The sequence below is a fragment of the Neophocaena asiaeorientalis genome, unplaced genomic scaffold (genome assembly GCF_003031525.2).
Source record: "Neophocaena asiaeorientalis asiaeorientalis breed wild unplaced genomic scaffold, Neophocaena_asiaeorientalis_V1.1 scaffold14, whole genome shotgun sequence".
In the NCBI taxonomy this organism is placed as follows: domain Eukaryota; kingdom Metazoa; phylum Chordata; class Mammalia; order Artiodactyla; family Phocoenidae; genus Neophocaena; species Neophocaena asiaeorientalis.
In genome coordinates, this window is record NW_020175192.1 from 5,531,228 (window position 1) to 5,552,188 (window position 20,961).

General features: G+C 49.6%; 1 protein-coding gene across 3 annotated transcripts in view; it reads left to right on the forward strand.

Annotated features, from left to right (window-relative positions):
* Positions 1–1,028: 1,028 nt before the first annotated feature.
* Positions 1,029–20,961, forward strand: part of RAB11FIP1 (RAB11 family interacting protein 1) — a 29,803-nt gene continuing 9,870 nt past the window's right edge. For 2 of the 3 annotated variants that reach the window (XM_024764994.1, XM_024764993.1), the window contains exons 1-4: positions 1,029–1,466; positions 15,680–16,125; positions 17,229–18,015; positions 19,053–20,828. In XM_024764994.1, coding sequence (XP_024620762.1) covers positions 1,090–1,466; positions 15,680–16,125; positions 17,229–18,015; positions 19,053–20,828 — 3,386 coding nt within the window. In that variant the 5' untranslated portion in view covers positions 1,029–1,089. The remainder of the gene's footprint in view (positions 1,467–15,679; positions 16,126–17,228; positions 18,016–19,052; positions 20,829–20,961) is intronic. The other variant, XM_024764995.1, reaches the window with a different exon arrangement.

Below are 20,961 nucleotides of genomic sequence, written 5' to 3' on the forward strand. Positions count from 1 at the left end.
CCTGGGTTCTAGTCCTGGCTCTGTTGCAGGATCTTGAACGAGTCACTTCTCTGCTTCTCTGGGCCTTTCCTTAATTCTAAAACCTAAAAACCTTCAAAGTGACCTTTGCAATCTGATGGTCAACAGATATTTGAGTCTTTGAAGTAGCATATTGGGAATGAAGGGAATCAGCCACTCTAATGGAAACTGGGAACGAGAAAGTGCCTGACTGGGAGCTCAGAGATAAAGAGCGAGGAGAGACTGCAGAGGGTCCAGCCAGGGAGAGAAGGGGAACTGCGGGGAAGGGCCCCGTTGGGCAATCCCATTTTCAGTTCCTCCTTTCGTCCCCTTCCCCGACTTAGCCTCTTGGCCTCACCTTATTTGGTCAGGGCGGGGCAAAACAGAACACTCCCACGCCGTCTCAGGCGCCCCCTGCCTTTCCCTTCCCCTTTTCGGGCGCTCAAAAGATCCTCCTCGCTCTTCCCTCACCTGGCACCTTCCCCGAACCCACTTTCCTCCATAGCAACGCCCCCCGCGGCCAAAGTAGGAAGAGCAACGAATTTGGGAACGTATTCATAATTACCCTTGTAGCTACCGTTTATTGGGAACTCACCCTGTGCCAGGTAACATTTTTTTATAGCAATTCTATGAGGTGATTGTTATCTCATTTTACAGATAAAGAAACTGAGACCCAAAGATATTAAGTAATCTGTGCAAGGTCACACACCTGCCGGTTGGCAAGGCCAGATTGGAAATGAGGTGTGGCTCCCCAGTAGCTGCTCTGGCCACTTCCGGTTGGGCCGGGAGACCTTTGGCAGTCGGAGACCCCTGCCCTCACCTAGCACCTCTCAGACCCGAATTCTTCAAGCCCCGCCCCCGCCCGCGCCGAGCCCGCCCAGTCCTCGGCGCCCTGGAGCCTCGCCCGGCCTGCGCGGAGGAGGCGGGCCCAGCACCCGCAGGTGGGGCGGGTGGCGGGGCGGGACCGGGAGGGGCAAGGCACGGAGGGGGCGTGGCCGGAAGCCTTAAAGAGGCCGGCGCGGCGGGGCGGGCCGTAGGGGCCGCGGGTCGCGGCGATCTTCCCAGTTTCGGTTGGACCGCAGCGCAGCCACCATGTCCCTGGCGGCCTCGGCGGGCAGGGGCCCGGGGGCCGTGTGGTCCCCAACGCACGTGCAGGTGACGGTGCTCCAGGCTCGGGGCCTGCGGGCCAAGGGCCCCGGGGGCACGAGCGACGCGTACGCAGTGATCCAGGTGGGCAAGGAGAAGTACGCCACCTCCGTGTCGGAGCGCAGCCTGGGCGCGCCCGTGTGGCGGGAGGAGGCCACCTTTGAGCTACCGCCGCTGCTGTCGGCTGAGGCAGCGCCCGCCGCCGCCGCCACCCTGCAGCTCACCGTGCTGCACCGCGCGCTGCTCGGCCTCGACAAGTTCCTGGGCCGCGCCGAGGTGGACCTGCGGGAGCTGCACCGGGACCACGGCCACAGGAAGACCCAGTGAGTGCGGGCCGGGGGCGAGGACGCGTGGTCTGGGCGCCGAGACCCTTTTGAGTGTGTCCCCACCAAGGGGGCGAACGGAGCGAGGCCTTTCTAGAGGGATCCCCTCGGCCCGTACTAGTATTCTCACCTAGCTTCACCTTCTTGGGCTCTCCCAAGTGTGTGGCTTCGGGCACCTGGAGCGTTTTTGAATCTGCAGGACGGCGCTCGGAGTCTGGAACTTAGTAATCACTTAATGAATTTTTGATGACTCGAAACTACCTGTGGGCTGACGAATTACTCTTATTTAGTTGAGTAGCGTGTATATTTGATGTACGCATTAGCCTCCGTGGAAAGACTCCTGGGTATTTAATTGTACTGGACACTGAGCTGAGAATGGCTGGGCCAGGGCGCAGGGAGGACCCACTGGAGCAGTGAGAGCCACTGACACTAGGGCCCTAGAGGCTCGCCCAGGGGCTGAGCTGGGGCGTTACAGTGCGGTGGGGACTGGGGAACGGGGAATGCGGGCTGCCTGGGGAGGGCTATCCCCCAACCCGACCTCACAGCCGCCGAAGGGGTTGGTCGAGAGAATTTGCCCCGCCCTCCTCTCCGCCCCTCCCTCAAGAATGCTAGAACAGTTTGGTCTTCACTTTCAGACCGAAAAATACTAACCGTGTTTGCCCCGGGCCCCAGAGGAGTAAGGATTTCCCATTGATGGCTGGAGCCAGGGCCTGCCCTTGGCCGAGCTGAACTGAAAAGTAAGCATTGTTCCCGTCCGGAGTTTGTCAAGTTCTCTGGTCCTACTGGGTAGTGGGGAGGGGATGGCTGCTCACCTGTAGCCACCGCACCGCCCCCCCTGCCCCCAAGACTTCTCTTTTAGGGTATCAGAGTCCCGCAGGGAAAGCAGGGCGAAACCCTGTGCACGCCAAAGTGTTACCGATTTATTTGTTCTCTTTCGCAGGTGTTTGGAAGGGAACATTTGATTGTGCTCATCTAGTGTACCGACAACTAGCCTCGCTTAGCTTAATTGGTTACTTTGCTGGACCTTAAATATGCAAGGCAGTCATGTTATCACCTAACTCCTGTGGTTTACGAAGCACTCTGATTCATATTGTGTGTTTTAGATATAAACGGTATTTCAGCTTTCCCTTGTGAAGGAGACAGGAAGAGCCAGAGGATTTGAAGTTACCAGACTCCCCTTTCTGTAGGGTGCTTGCAACTGTAACACCTGCTCCTTTTATCTGGCCAAAGATGAACAGGCATTTCTGAACTCAAATCAGATAAAAAGAGAGAGCCTTGAGGTGAGGATGGATGGGGTATCTTTGTGGCATCAACTTACAAGCCATAAGGTGAGCAGCAGCGTCTTTGCTGAGCTGGGGCTGAAGCAATGCTAATTTTCCATTTGACTAAATGACATTTGGGGCCTGGGGTTGGCTTCCTTTCCAGCTTCAACTAGGCACCATTGCCCGTCCTTTGTCTTGTCCCATCCCGAGATGTGTGGATATTATCGTCTGTCTCTGCCATCTGTTTCTTCTGTGAACCTTTTATTCCCTTGAAAGATAGATAGCATCTTCCTGCCAGAGATGGGGATTCCAGATTCCTGGGTCTGGTGCCCACTCTCGCCCTGACTCATTGCTGGGCTTCAGGCTGCTCGGTCTCTAAACATCCAAGTTGTCCTATGTATAAATGGAGCTTGCGGCCAGACTTAATTGATGTTTATAAGATGTTCCCAGGTTGCTGGATTAATGGAGCCCCGTGTATAGATTCAAAAGGTTCTGTTACTGCTTTGGGAGGAATGAAAACCTCCTCAAGTTCCCTGTTTCAGGAAGGGTACAGTCTCCGCATCTCCATTTTTCTCATCCTCTCTGATGTAATTCTAAACTTAGATGATTACTCCTGTCTCTATCATATGAGCTTGTGACCACTTAGAGTATCAGCTTATAGGAAAATGGTACTTAGTTGATAGATTTTTTTTTTTTTAGTTGATAGATTTTTAATAACTGCAAAGGAAGCCTTCTTTGCTCTGCTAGCAGTAGGTGAAATTGCAAGCTTTCCACCTGTCACTTGCTGGGACTTTCCAAGGTGCTGGGGAAACCCAGTTAAACCAAGCCTGTCTGATGTCCTGGTACATCACTTGGGTGCCCAAGGTAGCTGTGATTTGGAGCATGAGATATACACTGAGAGGTGGGAATTCAACGGAAAGAAACTGGTTGGGCTAGGAAGATCATTTGAACTAGCTATTAATGGTTTGACTCCACCTTAGACATTAAAATCAAAACCAAAACAAAAGCTCAAATCCTGGTCTGCAGTTTTGTATGTGTGTGTTAATGTGTGCATGTGTGTTCATCTCTACAGAGAACAGTTGCTCCTCTAGGTATGATTTCTTCCCCCATGGGTCCAGAAGCTAAAACTCAAGGCATTAAGAGCTAACTGTGCTGGTATTTTCATTTGTCCTCTTAGTAAGCCCCCATGCATCATATATCAGGAGTCAAGAGAATATGCTTTTTGTAATGGCTCAGATTTTGCAGACCTCAAATTTAGTGTGATGATACATATCTTTAAAGCACTAAACAGAGGCTGACATATAGATAGGATCCGTTTAACAGGGAAGAGTGGCCCCTTTAGTTAAGAAAAAATGGAAATGAATTGATTTTGCACTTATACAACTGTCCCTCATATCCGAGGGGGATTGGTTCCACCCCCGGGATAACAAAATCTGCGCATGCTGAAGTCCCTTATATAAAACGGCTTAATATTTGCATATAACCTCTGCACATCCTCCTGTATACTTTAAATAATCTCTAGCTTAGTTATAATACCTAATGCGATATAAATGCCATGTAAATAGTTGTAAATACAATGTAAATGCTATATAAATAGTTGCCAATGCATGAATCCAAGTTTTGCTTTTTGGAACTTTCTGGAATGTTTTTTTTTTTCGAATATTTTTGATCTGAGGTTGGTTGAATCCAACATGTGGAACCTGTGGACACAGAGGGCCGACTCGTGCGTACTTATCTGGGGTCTCAGCTGGGCCCCGGTTAAATGGGAATCAGTTAAGTCCCGTGATCATAAAACAGACGTGAATCTGAGAGGAGGCAGAATCAGGTGACTAGCATGTGGATTTCTCTGCTGTCCGGTCTCATGTAGTTTGGGGTCCTAGACTGAAAACAAAACAAAACAAAACAAAACTTTTTTTTTTTTTTTTTTGCGGTACGCGGCCCTCTCACTGTTGTGGCCTCTCCCGTTGCGGAGCACAGGCTCCGGATGCGCAGGCTCAGCGGCCATGGCTCACGGGCCCAGCCGCTCCGCGGCATGTGGGACCTTCCCGGACTGGGGCACGAACCCGTGTCCCCTGCATCGGCAGGCGGACTCTCAACCACTGCGCCACCAGGGAAGCCCCAAAACATCTTTTTAGGATACTAAGAGCAATAAAAATGGGAGAAATAATCTCTTAAAGACAGATTAAAATAAATATTCAGGCTGGTGCCTGGAAGGCCATTGTGTAAGTAAATAGGATGAAACTTGATACTGTGATAGCCTTCCAGATATGAAGAGAGACTGATGGAGGGTCATTTTATCATATTTCTTGAAGATTCAAGAGGAAATTTGGTTGCATGTGAAAAGATCTGGACCCTGATAAAGGTTAGACATTTTGAAGAACTGTAAGTATAGTAAGAAAGAATGACAAGCTGTCAAAGGAAATTCAGGTGATTAAGGAGGGCTAGACAGTTGTTTTTCTGGGAGAGGTGGAGGCACAGAGGTGACAGATGAGCACAGAGGTCTCGAATTCACAAATCTGAGCCGTCAGTGTTTGCACTTACACCTCTGGGTTTCCTAAGCACATTTCGGCTTTTTGTAACAGACTAGAAAATTCGAGCAATGCTGTTACTGCTTAAGTTTTTCTTTTCTTGGGATTCCCCCTAAAGATGACATTGGGCGTTACTGGAAACCCTCCCACCCAGTGTAGGAACCTGATAGCTCACGTCCAGGACGGGGATCTGTGGGTTCTGGGATAAATAACCCCAGCCTGTTCACAGCAGGGGAACGGAGTGACTAAGAAGGGGGAGGGTGGCTCAAAGTCACAGTTCCATCGATGTGAAAGATGTTCCCTCCTGTTTTTCGTGATATGATTTGATGATGATTTCATTTAGAAGACAGTTAGCATGGGGAAAGTTCTAACTGCCTTTTTCCCCCTTGTTTTTAACGTTCATCCATACTTTTAGTAATTATTTTTTGATGCCTACTATGTGTGAGGCACTTGGCATACATTGTAAACAGTGATGAACAAAACACACATGATCCCCGCTTTCAGAGAGCTGAGAGCCTTGTGGGGGAGATAGCCAGTAAACAAATGAACACATAAATGAACAATCCTGTATTGGGGTGAGTGCAGTGGAGGAAGAGAACAGGGTGTCATAAGAGGAAAGAACAGGAGATTGCAGGTAGCCTCTCTGAGGCAGAGACCTGAAGGATAAAGAGGAATTTTCCCAGGGAAAGGTAGAGGAAGGGGGAGCAGCCTGTGCAAAGGCCCTGAGGCAGGAATGCCTGGGAAGCTGGAGAGGTTGCATCCATTGAGGCTGAAGAGGAAGGCAGGGCTTCGTTGAAGAGCAGTGGAAGCCACTGAGTGTTGAAAGCAGAGGGGCGATGTGATGCAGTTCGTGAAAGATCACTGTGGCTGTTGGGTGGAGAGCAGATTTGGAGCAGGCCTAGCCTGGAATCAGACAGGTGAAGTGGGAGGCTCTGGCAGGAATCTAGGCAACCAGTTATGGTGCTTGGACTCGGGTGACAGGCATGGTCACGGACAGAGGTAGGTGGATTTCAGAAGTATTCCGGAGGTTCAGTTGGCCTGACTGGTGATGGATTGGGTATGGGTGGGTGAGTGAGAGGAAGTGATAAGAATGAACAAACAGAATAAGGAGAACTTGCTGTTGAAAATGAACCAGGAAACGGTGGCAGATTTCTTTCCCTGGCAGTCACCGTGACACAAGAGTGAGGTCACCATTACAAAGACAATACCAGCAGTGATACCTGTGTGCTGAGCGAATGAGCAGGAAACACCATTGAAACCAGGGTGTGTATATGTATGTCTTCAAGTGTTTACAGTTTCAACACAGGCCAAGCCTTTGTTTTGTAATAACCCGATGTGACCTCTCTGGTTGCCCCAACACTCTGGTAGAGTCACTTCTGCGAGGACTACAGGACTAAGAAAAGGAAAAATAATAAATAACACGAGGGAAAATAAACCTGTAAATGAAAACTACGCCTCTGGAGGCAAGTCAGTCAACCATGTAAAGGTTTCTCACATCAGGGAAGGTGAGCGCACAAAAGAGCCTTGTTTTGCTTAACTTCCTTTCGGTTACAAAGACTTCTGTTGTATTTCCACAACTACCATCAGAGGAAGGCTTTTCTAAATGGTATCAGTCATTTTAATTGTAGTTATTAACTAAAAAACGTTATGATTACATTAGCAGTACACGTGCTTATTAAACGGTCGTCAACTCCAACATGCGCTTGCTGACATCACTCTCCCTCTCCCTGGACGATAATCTTAGGTGTCCATTTGGCTGCTCCAATTTTAATTGCCATGCGTCCGAGAAAGCTGTGCTTCTCACCCTATACTTTTGGAGGGACGCTCACTCTGGCCTAGCTCCAGAGGATTAAGGTGCCCTTGCTCAAACGTGGGAGCAATAGAAGGGCATTTAAGACCTTCTCTTCATCTCAGAGCCATGCCCTGGGTGGCCTTTGGTCCTGGGCCTGGTGCGGATCTCTAAGCCTCAGGGTCTTTGGGGTTTTTTTTGTTTTGTTTTTTTGGGTTTTTTTGGCCGCGCTGTGCGGGATCTTAGTTCCTTGACCAGCGATCGAACCCTCACCCCCCTGCATTGGAAGCAAGCACTCTTAACCACACGGCCATCAGGGAAGTCCTCCTCCGGGCCTTTGAATTCCAACACAATTAACACCCAGACACGTGTATGGCCTTTGAAGAAAGCCAACATCCACTGTGTGGAAAAAACTTGGTGAGCGGGTTGTGCTCCCCTTAAGGGGTCCTGGGCCAGATCTCATGCCGCAGCTGGCTCAGCAGGAGACCAGGCCAGTTCCTCTGCTTTCCCCTTGGCCGGGGACCACTTCCATCTCGTTGTTTGCTGTGTGACCCAGCCTAGTTGCGCAGATGTCTCTGAGTGCGGTCCCTGTAGACACAGGGCAGGCGGTCGTTTGCCCGTGTAGACGTGGAGAAGTGTTTAATCTTACATTTAGCCCAGTGGATGAAAGACTAGGGGTGGCCTCGGTATGAGGTCAAAGCCCCGCTTCTCTCCGTTTCCCAGTGTGCTGTCTGGCTTGCTCGTCAGCACCCCTGCTCAACACTGGAGAAGCAGGTCACCTGCAGCTTGGGGCTTACGGTGCCCTTGGTAAAGGAGCCGCTTTTAGCCACTAATGAGACGAGAAATTCCTTTCCTGCTGGGACAGGTCTGGGGATGATCTGTTAGAGAAAAATCAAGGGCTTTCGTCTCCAGGGTGTCCCTGAGGGACACATTTAGGAATGTGCCCGTAGGGAGAAAAAAGGCAGCTGTAATTAAGTGTCTTTTCCTGAATGCTGGCCTCTGAGTGGAGCAGAGGGAAGGCATTTATAGGAAATCCCAGAAAAACCCTTTCTAGAGGTGTGACCGCTGCACACTTCACTTTTAAAATTCTTGTTTATTAAAAAGGACATGGCTAACTGAGGGAGAACAGCCAAGGCTTCCAGAAAGCCTGGTCTGAAAAGGCCTCTTGTGATCCTGAATAACAGCTGTCCTGTGTGAGGGGCACCATTGGCAGGCGGGCCCTGAGCTATTTCTTCAAGAGTGTCACCACCTACAGCACCAGTCCTGTGGGGTTTCCATTTATGCTAATGGAACTTTTCGTTTTTACTGATCATTTGTCATGAGAACAGGATTTTGAAATGCTTTTGGTATGGGGTTTTTTCCTTCTCCTTGGGACTTACCTGATTACCAGATAAATCAGATGCTGTGCTGCCCTGCTGGGAGCTCCCACAGAAGGGAGTGTGAGTCTGCCTGTGGGGTAGAGTGGACTGAATGTTCCTTGATGTCTGTCATGCTGAAGTTGTTTTTTTTTTGTCCTGGCCGAGAGGTGGTGAACCAAACCATCACATTTTCTTTCCTCATCCTTAAAGAGACCCCACAGAGACTGTTCTTTGGCAGATCACGTAGACTACATCAGTGGCATTTACTTTTGGGCAAGAGGCGAGATACCTGATCTGATGTTAGAATATTAACATTTGTGGCTTTTTGAGATATGGTCGAGTAAAAACTTGGTAACTAGATATGGCAGGAGTGGTAGACTTACATGTTTATAAATGTGTTAATTTTTCTAATTCTTAGAGAATCTTAAAACACTGGTGCTTGGTTTTTCCTTTAGTCTTTACCTACAAGGAGTTTGGTATTGCTTTCAACTTAGAAAATATGTCTTGATCCTTATACTGCAGTCAGTTATGCCATCTTGGCATATGTCTGAAATAGTTTGGGAGCCTCTGTTTCTTGTCTCTCCCACCTACTTAGAAATCCTGCAGAGTTCTGAGGATCATTAAATCTCAGGATAAGTTATAGAAATTATTCACCAATCGTGGTATTTAAAAAAATTGTATGTACTTTTTAATTTTGGAAATTGTGTCATACAAACAATTTTTAAAAATTATTTATTTTTGGCTGTGTTGGGTCTTCGTTGCTGCATGCGGGCTTTTTCTCTAGTTGCGGTGAGCGGGGGCTACTCTTCGATGTGGTGCATGGGCCTCTCATTGCAGTGGCTTCTCTTGTTGCGAAGCACGGGCTCTAGCCGTGCAGGCTCAGTAGTTGTGGCTCACGGGCGCTAGAGTACAGGCTCAGTAGTTGTGGCGCACGGGCTTAGTTGCTCCGCGGCATGTGGAATCTTCCCGGACCAGGGCTCAAACCTGTGTCCCCTGCATTGGCAGGCGGATTCTTAACCACTGTGCCACCAGGGAAGTTCTACAAACTAATTTTATAATTGAGTCTTTTCCCGCTCCCTTCAAATGCATATCATTGTTATCTGTGTTTGATGGCTTAAGTAAGATTGGATCCTTAGGAATACAGTCTGTCAGAACTGTTGATGTCTTAAATTCCCATTTGAGAACCATGGGTGAACGATGGTATAAATGCACTTCACAGAACATCATACAACCGTTAAAAATGGTGGGTATGGAGACTGTAAGACAATTATCTTTAAAAACATGCTGCAAATAGAATTGCACGTGTACTCTGGTTACTACCAAGTCATAATCATAGCGAACACTTACTGAGTGTAAGTGCCAGGCACTGTTCTAAGCTCTTTACGTATATTAAGCCATTTAATCTTCATTACATCCTTATGAGGTAGGTGCTTTTAACCCTGTTCCACAGACAAGTTAAGTAACTTGTCTGAAGCCTCTCAGCTAGTAATCGTTGAACTATGCGGGGGAAAAAGACTTCAAGAAAATACAGCAAAAGGGAATGTTTGAATTAGCATGAGAGAAAGTCAATTTTAAAAAAATATTTAAAAAATTTTTCTATAACCTGTTTTAGTTACTTTCTAAGGGAATTTCTGTAGAGCAAATAGTATAGGAAGATCAAAAGCGTTTTCAACCTGCTTTTTCTGTGATCTCTCCTTTGCCATGTCGTTTACTGGCTTTTTAGGATTGAATTTGGTGACTACAGATAGCTTTTCAGTGCTGCCAGAATGGCTGTTTTAGGGATTAGAGTGAAAAAGGAGCCATTTGCAACCCTCATGATTTACCACCAGGAAGTTGATGATGGGCAGAGGGGAAGGTCCACCTTGGGGGGCAAGGCTGGCTGGTCGGTGATTCTGTATTCATAGTTAGGTAGTTAGGACTAGCTATCTTGGTCAATGACAAAACCTGTTAAACTACTTAGCTTCTGGAGGATACACATACAAACCTTTTATAGGTCATAAACATCTCTGTCTCTGTTTGCTGTGCATTGCCTCTAGGCTACCAAGAGAAAAGTCTGGACACTTTACCCATGTGGAATCAGTCCTTTTCAGAACCCCTTTTAGATGTCTTCCTCTGCTACCCTCACGTGATTTTTATTATTTATTTTTATTCCCTGGGAAAGACGGTGAATAAACTGCTTCTTAAAATTTCTCCGTCTAAGAAAGATCAAGTGCGTCCTCCATCTCAAACGTTAGACTCAGGTGCTATTCTGTTCTTCCTGCTTCTTTCCTCCCTTGAGGCCAAACTCCCCTGTGTCATGAAGTTTAGTTACCATGGGGGATGATTCATGCTATAACTCATGGTTGAGTTTTTGTGCAGGAAGGGAAGTAGGCGGTCCACCATTGACCCTGGAGTCCACATCAGACCCATAGACAAGGACCCCTTGAAATTAACGCTCACCCATTAAAATGAAGTGACTTGTGGAGCTGCTGGTCTTCCTTTGCCTTGCCTTTCCTGGAGCCTCCTGTGTCTAATGGGAGGGTGCAGTCTTAATTCATTTTGCCGAGTCCCTAAGTAGGTGGTTCTTATAGCCCCTTGGGATTTCAGTTAGCTGAGGACCTTCTTTGTGTGTGAGTCCTTGTTTTAGCAGGAATTTCTTTTCACGTCTAATTATTTTCTCACACTTCATAGTCAGAAAGAAAAGGCAGCTGTTGTTTCAGTGTAACAAACGCCTTGTGATGTTTGGTGAGCCAGCTCTCTGCTGGTGGCTAAGCTTTTCAGGGAGGAATCTGGCCGCTTCGTTTTGTATTTCCAGCGCCTGCCGTGCAAAAACATGAACCGAACCGAATCTTTGAAGCCATCGTTTCTCTGTGTCTTGAATCTTTGAAGCCATCATTTTTTCTGTCTGTGTCTACCCCTCTGGAATGTTTTAAAGGAAAAACATGTTTGCTTCAGCTGCAGACAGGTTATTTTTGAGGCGTACCAGTCAGTCCTTTACAAGTGTAATCCCGCACATCTGCAGGGATGCACTGTGAGACCTTTCATTTCCCAAGAGCAGGAGCCACACCGCCCCCGCTCTCCCACATTCAGATAGAAGGCCCCCTGGGACCAGCTTTCCTTGTATTGAGAAACCTACATTCTGAGGCAAACCAGCCCTGAGAATTGGACATGGTTGGGTGGTTTTAGCTGTTCTCAAAATGAGTGTTTAAAAAGCCCAGGAGGACTTCCCTGGTGGCGCAGTGGTTAAGAATCTGCCTGCTGATGCAGGGGACACAGGTTTGAGCCCCGGTGTGGGAAGATCTCACATGCCACGGAGCAATTAAGCCTGTGCGCCTCAATTACTGAGCCCACATGCCATAACTACTGAAGCCTGTGCGCCTAGAGCCCGTGCTCCGCAACAAGAGAAGCCACCGCAATAAGAAGCCTGCACACCGCAACGAAGAGAAGCCCCCGCTCGCCGCAACTAGAGAAAGCCTGTGCACAGCAACGAAGACCCAACGCAGCCAGAAATAAATAAATAAAATAAATAAATGTATTAAAAAGAAATAAATAAAAAGCCCAGGAGATTTGACAATGCGGGTCCAGACACTCGGTCCCCAGCCCGGCGACTCGGGAAGCAGACCCTGTGTCCTGCATACTGTATATTTTCCTTCCTGTACCCAGTTCATGCTTTTTTACTTTTATTCATTCTTTCCCTTGCTGCTCTTAATAAGGCATCTTTCTGAAAGTGTAGAAGACTTAAATGAATTTTTCTATATTTTTAGCTGTTGCCTTGTCTTGTGTTTGACCAAGAAAACCCCAAACCAAAAAACTCCCAAACAGTAGGGCAGCCTGTCTGGATAATATGATTTTTGCTTGTATGTTCATTTCCAAGATCCTCACTTGACTGAGGGGCATGGAGATTAAAGTTTTCATTCTGTACCATTTTGTATGATTTGAATTGTTATCCTATGCATGTTATTACTTTAAAATACAGTTTATATACATTTCTTGTCACTTTCTGTGTTTTCAGAGATCCTTTTAATTTTGGAAGAACTAACTTTTAATTATAAGTAAAAATGACTCTTTGCTTATAGAAGGGATCCTTTTATTTTTCATTTTTTTGATAGGTTGCAGGATTTTTTAGAATATGGGCCTAAAAATAAACTTTCTGAACTGGGATTGTGGCTTTCTCTCTGTACTCTGCCCTTTGTACTGGGGAAACCCAGCCCTGATTTCTGAGATAATTCAAGCTTTCTGGGCCTTCGTGAATGGTTGTGCTGGGACACAGCCACCCTGCTGTCACATGCTGTGTGGCCCTGCTGGGACCTGATTATATACGAACTACTTCTGTGAGGTGCTGGAATTAAGTGCACTGAAAATCAAACGGACAGAAACACTGATAAATTGAACCAATGCTTAAATGTTGGAACCCACAAATATGTCCTGCTTTGGAATTTCTTAGGGTGAGACATTTATGGATCGTTGCTTTCATGAACTATCAGATTATACTTGTGTCAAAGATCCCTTGCTTAGAGATTCCCTGTTGGCGCAGTGGTTGAGAGTCCACCTGCTGATGCAGGGGACACAGGTTTGTGCCCCGGTCCAGGAAGATCCCACATGCCGCCGAGAGGCTGGGCCCGTGAGCCATGGCCGCTGAGCCTGCGCGTCCGGAGCCTGTGCTCCGCAACGGGAGAGGCCACAACAGTGAGAGGCCCGCGTACCGAAAAAAAAAAAAAAAAAGATCCCTTGCTTAAGCTGTGTGAATTTAATGATCAGGATAATATTGCTAGAAGAATTCCTGTCTTCCTTTCCAGCTTTAATAGATCCAGCAGACTCACAGGGGTTACTTACCTGCCTACGATTCAGTCTGCTTTTCATGTCCTTAAATAGCCCTGTGGCTGTTCTTGGCTACCTGGTGTTTGGTTTTAGGCTTGCGTGTGAAAATAAGTGACAGGAACAGTTGAAGTGCCTGTTCATACCTCCTAGTGGTGTTAGAAGTTTCCAAAACAAATCCCACTCTAGTGCCCAGGGACTGAACCTGAGCATCAGGTGATAATAGGCCCTCAGGGAGGATCCTAGAGTTGGTTGCAGCTTTGCTCAAAATAAACAGACTTCGGCACTGATACTTTGGGGAAGGCGCCCCGTTCAGGGAGCTGGCAAGTGGTATTCTTTGAAGGTCGGGAGCCTTTGCGTCCCCTGGGAGGGTGAATAGAGAGGTGGAAGAGCTGGGAGAAGGCCCTGGGTGGAGAGATGAGGCTCTCTGCTTGTGGCTGGTGTGGTCATCTGTGCCTCCACACTCAGCTCTCAGCAACTTCCCCTATTCAGGTGCCTACCCTTGGTATTTACAAAAGCTAACCACCCCTCATCACCAAGGCTACCATTTAGCACATGACTGTCAGAAGAGAAAGATACAAATAATCCTCTCAACATCTAAATGACAGATATGCAAACTGTTCCCAGCCTGCCGTGGAAAATGTGTTGGGAAGACACTCGGCTGGCAGGGTGAGGCTGTCGGTAAAGACCTTGCGTCTTCCTCCTGCTCCAGCTGTGGACTGTAGTTTTAAAAATCATGAAAGATTTCTCCTAAAGGTCCAAAATCATAGCTCATGTCATTTTCCCAGATCTTGGCTGTATTTTGTTAATCCAGTGTAAGTCCTTCTCGATGACGTTGTATCTGAACTTTACGTGCAGCCCTATGATTTATGGTTGATGCCAGCTATGGGAGCTTTCCCCTTTCTCTTCTTTCATCTCAGGACATTTAAATTGGAAGCTTAAGCCTTCCTCAAAAAGAATTTAAATTTCAGCCCTCTTTTCTGTGTGTTGTAAAAGACAGCTCAGCAAAGATGAGTTCAGAGGGAGTGCCAACCTGGAATCTTGGTGTAAGGGAAAGCTTTGGGGAAATTGTAGAGCTGGTTCAGAGTCCTGACTGTGCCTTTTAGCAGTTGCAAGGCCTTGTACCAGTTACCTAACTTGTGAGCCTCAATTTCCTTATCTGTAAAGTGGGTATGCTGTCCACTTCATGTCATTCTCGTGAGACCTAGAGGAGGATGTTTCTAAGTGTGTTTCTGCATCCCTCTGCCCCTTTAAGTGTAGAATGAGCTAAAGTAGCGGGGGGCACGATCTGCCCTGGGAGCAGGACAGGCTGAAGGTGAAAGAGGAAATTGTGTTTATTTGGGCAAAACCATCATTTCCTTAAAGTCCACAGCCCTCAGCTCTTAAATAGGTCACCGAAAAGAACATCAGAGTGTGGTTCTCGGCGTGTGAGGGTGACCCCGGGGGCAGCTGTGGGTCAGCCCTGTATTTGGAGTTGTTTGTTCTGCGGAGCCCGCGCCACTCACCGGGCTCACATCCTTGCGGTTCACCCGATGGAAAATGCCGAGGGGAGGTTTACTTTCTCTGAAGTTCGTCTTTCAATGGAGTTGGGCTGATATAATATCATTTGCCATATCGTGAAGTGGTTTGCGAATGACCAAGTGAAATTCTTGAATCATGCTTGAAATATTCCCTTTTCTGATTATTAAGCTGGGGATGAATGCCTCCTCTCAGTTTCTCTCTCTTTCTCATCGTGGTAAAATACATATAAGAACGGTGACCATTTTAACCATTTTTAAGCGCACAGTTCTGTGGCATTAAGTGCTTTCACATTTTTATGCAACCATCACCACCGCCCAACTCCAAAACTTTTATTCTCCCAACTGACACTCCCAGGTCCCCCCGCAACCCCCCAGCCCCTGGCGACCACCATTCTCCTTTCTGTCTCTGAACTTGGCTGTTCTAAGGGCCTCACGTCAGTGGAATCATACAATATTTGTCACTTTGTGACTGCCTTATTTTGCTCTTTTTTTTTTTTCTTTAACAAATCTCTTTTACTCTGTCTTATAGTTTCCATTACTCCCTGCCAGGGACTATTCTACAAACCCTTGCTTTTCTCTTGAAAATTTGCACTCTACCTACGTAACTGTTTGTATATGATCTTTGCATTTTTACCCCGTTGAAGGAAAAAACCAGTCACAGGAAGTGATTTGATGGAATGTTTATTTTATTCTTAGAAATAGCTCTTTACCGAATCAAGATTTTAGGTGACCTTACACTAAGTACAGAATCAGATCCTATCTTTGCCTAGAGGGTGTCTTCTCAGAAATAAAACTTCAAGTTCTGCCCTCCCCCACTGCACCCCTCACACCCCAAAGAAGAGAACACAGGGTTTGTGTACGAGGCTGGTAATAGCAGAGAGGAGAGGCCAGGTAACGTGGACTGTGAACATCGTTTGAGGTGCTTCCATTCAAAGGTAACCTCTCAGCCTTTCTCCTCGTAGGTGGTGTACCTTGAAATCCAAACCGGGGAAGAAGAATAAAGAACGAGGAGAAATTGAGGTTGACATCCAGTTTATGAGAAGCAACATGACCGCTAGCATGTTTGACCTTTCCATGAAAGACAAGTCTCGGAATCCCTTCGGGAAACTGAAGGACAAGATCAAGGGGAAGAATAAGGACAGCGCGTCAGATACCGTGTCAGCCATCATCCCCAGCGTGACGCCCTCGGCTGACAGCGATGACGAGTCTCCTTCGAAAGACAAGAAGAAGAAGTCAAAGCTCAAGACCTTGTTTTCCAGGTCCAACCTGCAGAGAGCACCACTTTCCCAGTCCATGTCTGTCCTGCCGACTGCAAAGTCAGACAAAGTGCTGCTTCGTCCTGGAGACTTTCAGTCCCAGTGGGAGGATGAGGACAATGGTGAGGACAAGTCCTCCTCTGCCTCGGACGGTGAGTTTCCTTCTCCTCCTCCTTACTTGGCCCTTCTCCCCCAGCTGAGCCTACTTTGCTTTGGGAGAGAAGAAACAAACAAATCTTAGGAGAAAGATTTTAATTCAGCTCCTCAGTTCTTGCAGTGATGGTGATGCTGGTGGAGGAGATGGCGGGGGTGGTGGTGATGCTGCTTTTACTGGTGGTGCTGGCGCTGTAGCTGCTCATGGTGGTCACGGTAGTGGTGATGATGATGAGGGGTAACCTTGGTTAGGAAGCCTTCTCTATTTCTAAGCCCTCTGGTTTCTAGGAATGTGCGAATGCCTTTTCCACAACGCCTGACTCTGTAACTGAGGTACATTAGTACAAGCTTTTGGGGCTAACAGAATGAATGCATGCACAGTTTATTTTTTATTTTTATTTTTGTGGTATGTGGGCCTCTCACTGCTGTGGCCTCTCCCGTTGCGGAGCACAGGCTCCGGACGCGCAGGCTCAGCGGCCATGGCTCACGGGCCCAGCCGCTCCGCGGTATGTGGGATCTTCCCGGACTGGGGCACGAATCCGTGTCCCCTGCTTCGGCAGGCGGACTCTCAACCACCGCGCCACCAGGGAAGCCCCGAGTTTCTTTTTTTAATTAAGGATAAAACTATGGAAACTTACAGTAATTCTGATATTTCATTAATTCGTTGGGTACTTATACTGAGCTCTCATGGAATACATTCCTAATGAAAGCCGAGGAATCCAGTTCCATTAACTCTGAATTAACTGGATATTTTGAAATTCAGTCTCAGTGACCAGATCCCTATTATTGGCCAGATTCTGCACCTCTACCAAGAGCACTGCCCTTTTCCTTGCTTCCATGCATGGCTTCTCAACCTCAGCACCATTGACAGTTTGGGAGGATAATGGTTTGTTGTGGGAGCCTCCCTGTACTCGTAGGAGCTTTAGCAGCATCCTGGTCTCCACCTGCTAGATGCGGGTAGCACACCCCACCCAGCGGTGACACCAAAAATGCACTCAGATGCGTAAGGACAAAAGCCATGCCCCGCCCCGCCCCCCCACCTCGTGTTGCGAACCATTCCCTTAGCTTCTCACTCCCTTGGTTCTTGGTTCTTCTCCCACAGTCTTGTCTCACAAGGGAACGGCAAGTGTGGATCCTAAGCAGCTGAACCAGATCCACTTCAACCCCCCCAAGAAGGAAGGACTCTCCTTCCTGGGAGGCCTTCGGTCTAAGAATGACATCCTTTCCCGCTCGAATGTTTGTATCAACGGGAACCACGTCTATGTGGAGCAGTCCGAAGCCAAGAGCGAGACCAAGGGCAGCTCTCCGGCCTCCTCGCCATCCCCCCAGGGCCTCAGGAAGAAGCATTTGTTCTCATCTACAGAAAACCTGGCCTCTCGACCTTTGAAGGAGCCTGGGGAAGGAGGTGCAGTGCCTTCCGAGTCTTCCACAAAGGACTCTCTCAAGTCCATGTCCCTGCCATCCTACCGGCCGCTGGTCAGCGGGGACCTTCGCGAGAACACGGCTCTGGCGACCTTGGAGGCTGCAAAGGAAACCAAAGAGAGCAAGAAACAGGAGAACAAGAAGTCCTCTCTGCTCTCCCTGGTGACCGGGAAGAAGGACACGGCCAAGGGCAGTGAAGGCGAAAGCCTGCCAGCCGCCCCCGGGAAGGAGAGGGAAGGCACGCCCGTGGCGGTTAGAGCCAGTGAGGACCAGCCGGGGCCTGTCGACGACCCTGTGAAGAGATCAGACGAGGGGACTGCGGCCATTGTCTCGGGACGGGGCAGAGCCCCGAACCCCTTTGAAGACGTGCAGATCCCAGAACCAGAAGCTGACCCAGAGCCCAAGGCTGCACCAGCGCCACCTGTTCCCTCACCCAGGGCTCCCCAGACCAGAGCCGTGAAACCCCGGTGAGTCTCAGCCCCTCCCCGGGGCCCAGCGGCCATGCCTACGTTAGAGCAGACCTTGCTTGTTGGTCCGTAGTGGTCCCTGCAGAAATTGTTTTTAGCCAGTCCCTACCACTGGCCTGGCCCACCTGCAGAGACTGCAGTGATGTGCCCCAGCCCGGGGCCACTGCCAGCAGGCGTGGTCTGCTCCTTGCCCGACATTTTCCCGGCAGGCATCTTTGCCGCAAGCGTTTTCTCTGCACACATTTTTGCTTCTGGCAAAAGTACCTAGAACTGGTCTGTCCATCTCAGTGAGATAAGCAGAGCACAGTGGAATGCCCTGGTTTTGTATCAGATTCCGAGTGTCGTGGTCTGGGAGCAATACCAGGTTTCGGTGGTGGTACGTGCAGACCGGGGTTTAGTAGGTTCTTCCTGTGAGTTCCCTTTGAGGCAGGTGGAATCTCTCCTCCTTGCACTTTGGTGTGGGTGTGCTGGCACAAGAGACCCTTGGTCCACTGTCAGGTGTGACTGGGAGGGTTCTCTGTGTGTTTCCTCTGCACGTTGCCTCACTGGCCGGGTGTCCTGCTTCTCAGCATGACTCACATTCACAGTGACGATATTCCTGTGCGCTGGGGGTGGGAGAGGCTTTTTTTGGAGATTCTGCCTATTTTGATTTCACACACACACACACACACACACACGCACACACGCACACACAGAGTATTCCTCTTCAAAATCTGCCTCTTGCTTTGTGGTGCACATTTTATGGCTTTGCACTTTTTAGGTGCTTTTTCTTTATCACCAAAAGAGACTGCAGACTGTTGCTCTACCTGGATCTTTCTGTTTCTATTGCAACAGTCCTTTCTGTGGCAGATGTACTTGGTGATAAAATTGTGCCTTTTGTGGATTAAGTATTGGTGTTCCTTCTTTAACTTCTCAAGGTACTGCCCCCAATATGAAAAAGAGTCCTCGCCTTTGGAAAGACTGTACTTTTACATGTCTTTTGCCTCTCATGCTGTACCTGCAACTGACCTGCAGGTTTTACTTTGTCCTTTTTGCAGACTGGAAGTGTCTCCAGAGGCTCAGCCCGCACCCAGGCTCCCTCCTTCCGCTAGCTCTCCTCTCGTGTTCTCTGCTCTCCCTTCCAGTTCTGGTCAGACACCCGTCCCTTCTAAACTGGGGCATGATTCAGAGCCACAGCCCTTTGAATCTCCTCCTGGCTCCTCTTTCTCCTCTCCTGTAGCGGCCCCCATTTCCACATCCACTCCCATTGAACACTGGCCTCCCGCAGATGTGGGTGAGGCCAGTCCTGAAGAACCGCCTTCGCTCCCTGAACCAGAGCTAGAAAAGGAGAGTTTGACACAAGTTCCAAGTACTGTTCCTTGTGCTGTGGGCTCGCTTTCCAAACAGACACCCATTCCAGTGGGGAAAGGGATGGAAGACTCTCCAGTGGGGAAGACCAGCGCTGATGACCCAGGACAGCCTCTCCGGACGCAGCCTGAAGTGGGGCGAGAAGAAGAAGAGCTTCTGGGGTCTCCCCCCAGAAAACAACAAGGTGTCATCCCTTCATCTGTCGAGGCCCGAGAAGTAACATCCGCCACTGCGCTCAGAGGAGACGGGATGGGCAGCCCTGCCGGGAAGCCCCCAAGGCGGGAAGCCTCAGGCTCTGCGGGTCAATCTAGGTCTCCCGTGGGGGATGCAGATGGGGGTGGCGGGATGAGTCCTGCAGTTAAGGAAGCGGTGCCCCCCATTCCCGTGGGCGAGGCGGTGCCTCTACTTGACTCTGCGGTGCAGAAACACGAAGAGATGGGTCCGGATGCCTGTGAGGGCGGAAAGGAAATCGAGGGGCAGGTGTTGTTTTCCGAGCAGCTCTCTAGGGAAGAGGCGGGGGAGGAGGCCCCTGTGCTGGTCCGCGGGGACAGAGGTGACCCCCAGGAGGTGACGCCACAAGGGGCTGCCCCTGGAAATGCGTGGGACATGGGACACTCCCAGGAGGGCGCGGCTGTGGCTGGACCCTGGCCTGCTGCCCTGGCAGCTCGCCCTCCCCGCCCGTCCTCCAAGGGGAGCTTCTTGGGGGGCCCTGCGCATGCCGCCAGCTCGGGGAGAGATGGTCCCCATCTCAGGAGTCAGGGAGATGACACCCGGATGGCGCAGAACCAGAGCAAAGCCAGTGACCACGAGGGTCTGCTGTCTGACCCCCTGCACGGCCTTCAGTCCTCCTGCGAGGCAAAGCCCCCAGCCCTGGCCCATCTGGACTTGACCCTGCCTTCCATCCCCGAAGTCGCTTCGGAAGACGAGAGAGGAGATCAGCTTGAAGATGACAGAGGGGTGGCCCCGGTGGCAGCTCTGGGAGGAGGGGCTTCTGCCCGTGCTGAGTGGGAGAGGGCACCCAGCAGGGAGGCCGGCGGGTCAGCAGGGGGCCTGTGCGAGCCCAGGCCAGGAGCGCCCAGAGCACCCGCACCCGCTTCTGCAGAGCAGACCACAGCCTTGGCGGTTCAGGAACCACAGTCGCCGGGCCCCGGTGACAGCGGGGAGGCAAAACCAGTGGGAGATGGGAGGCCGGGTCAGCCTCCAGCCACAGCCCTGGATTCCCTTGTGTCCGGCCCCCCCTTTTCTGAGCCCTTTCCTGCCACACGCTCTTTTCCCACCTGTGCACACGCTGACACCCACCACACCAGTACAGCAGAATCTCAAAAAAAAGCAGCAGTCGAGGGCTCCGCGGGTAAAGTGGAAAATTCTGGCAAGAGGAAGCCGCTTCTTCAGGCCTGGGTCTCACCCTCAGACGCACAGCCAGTCTCGGCTCAGCCAAGCGCTGGAAGCGGGTCGGCCCAGCACAGGTGAGAGCCGGGGGACGACTGTCCTCGTGAGTGTAAGCCGTGCCCCCTTTGCTTCTTGTCTGCAGACGCCAGGGCTTGCTCACCGCACAGCTGTTCTGACGGTGCGTCCGCCTGTGTTGCCAGAAGGGCTGTG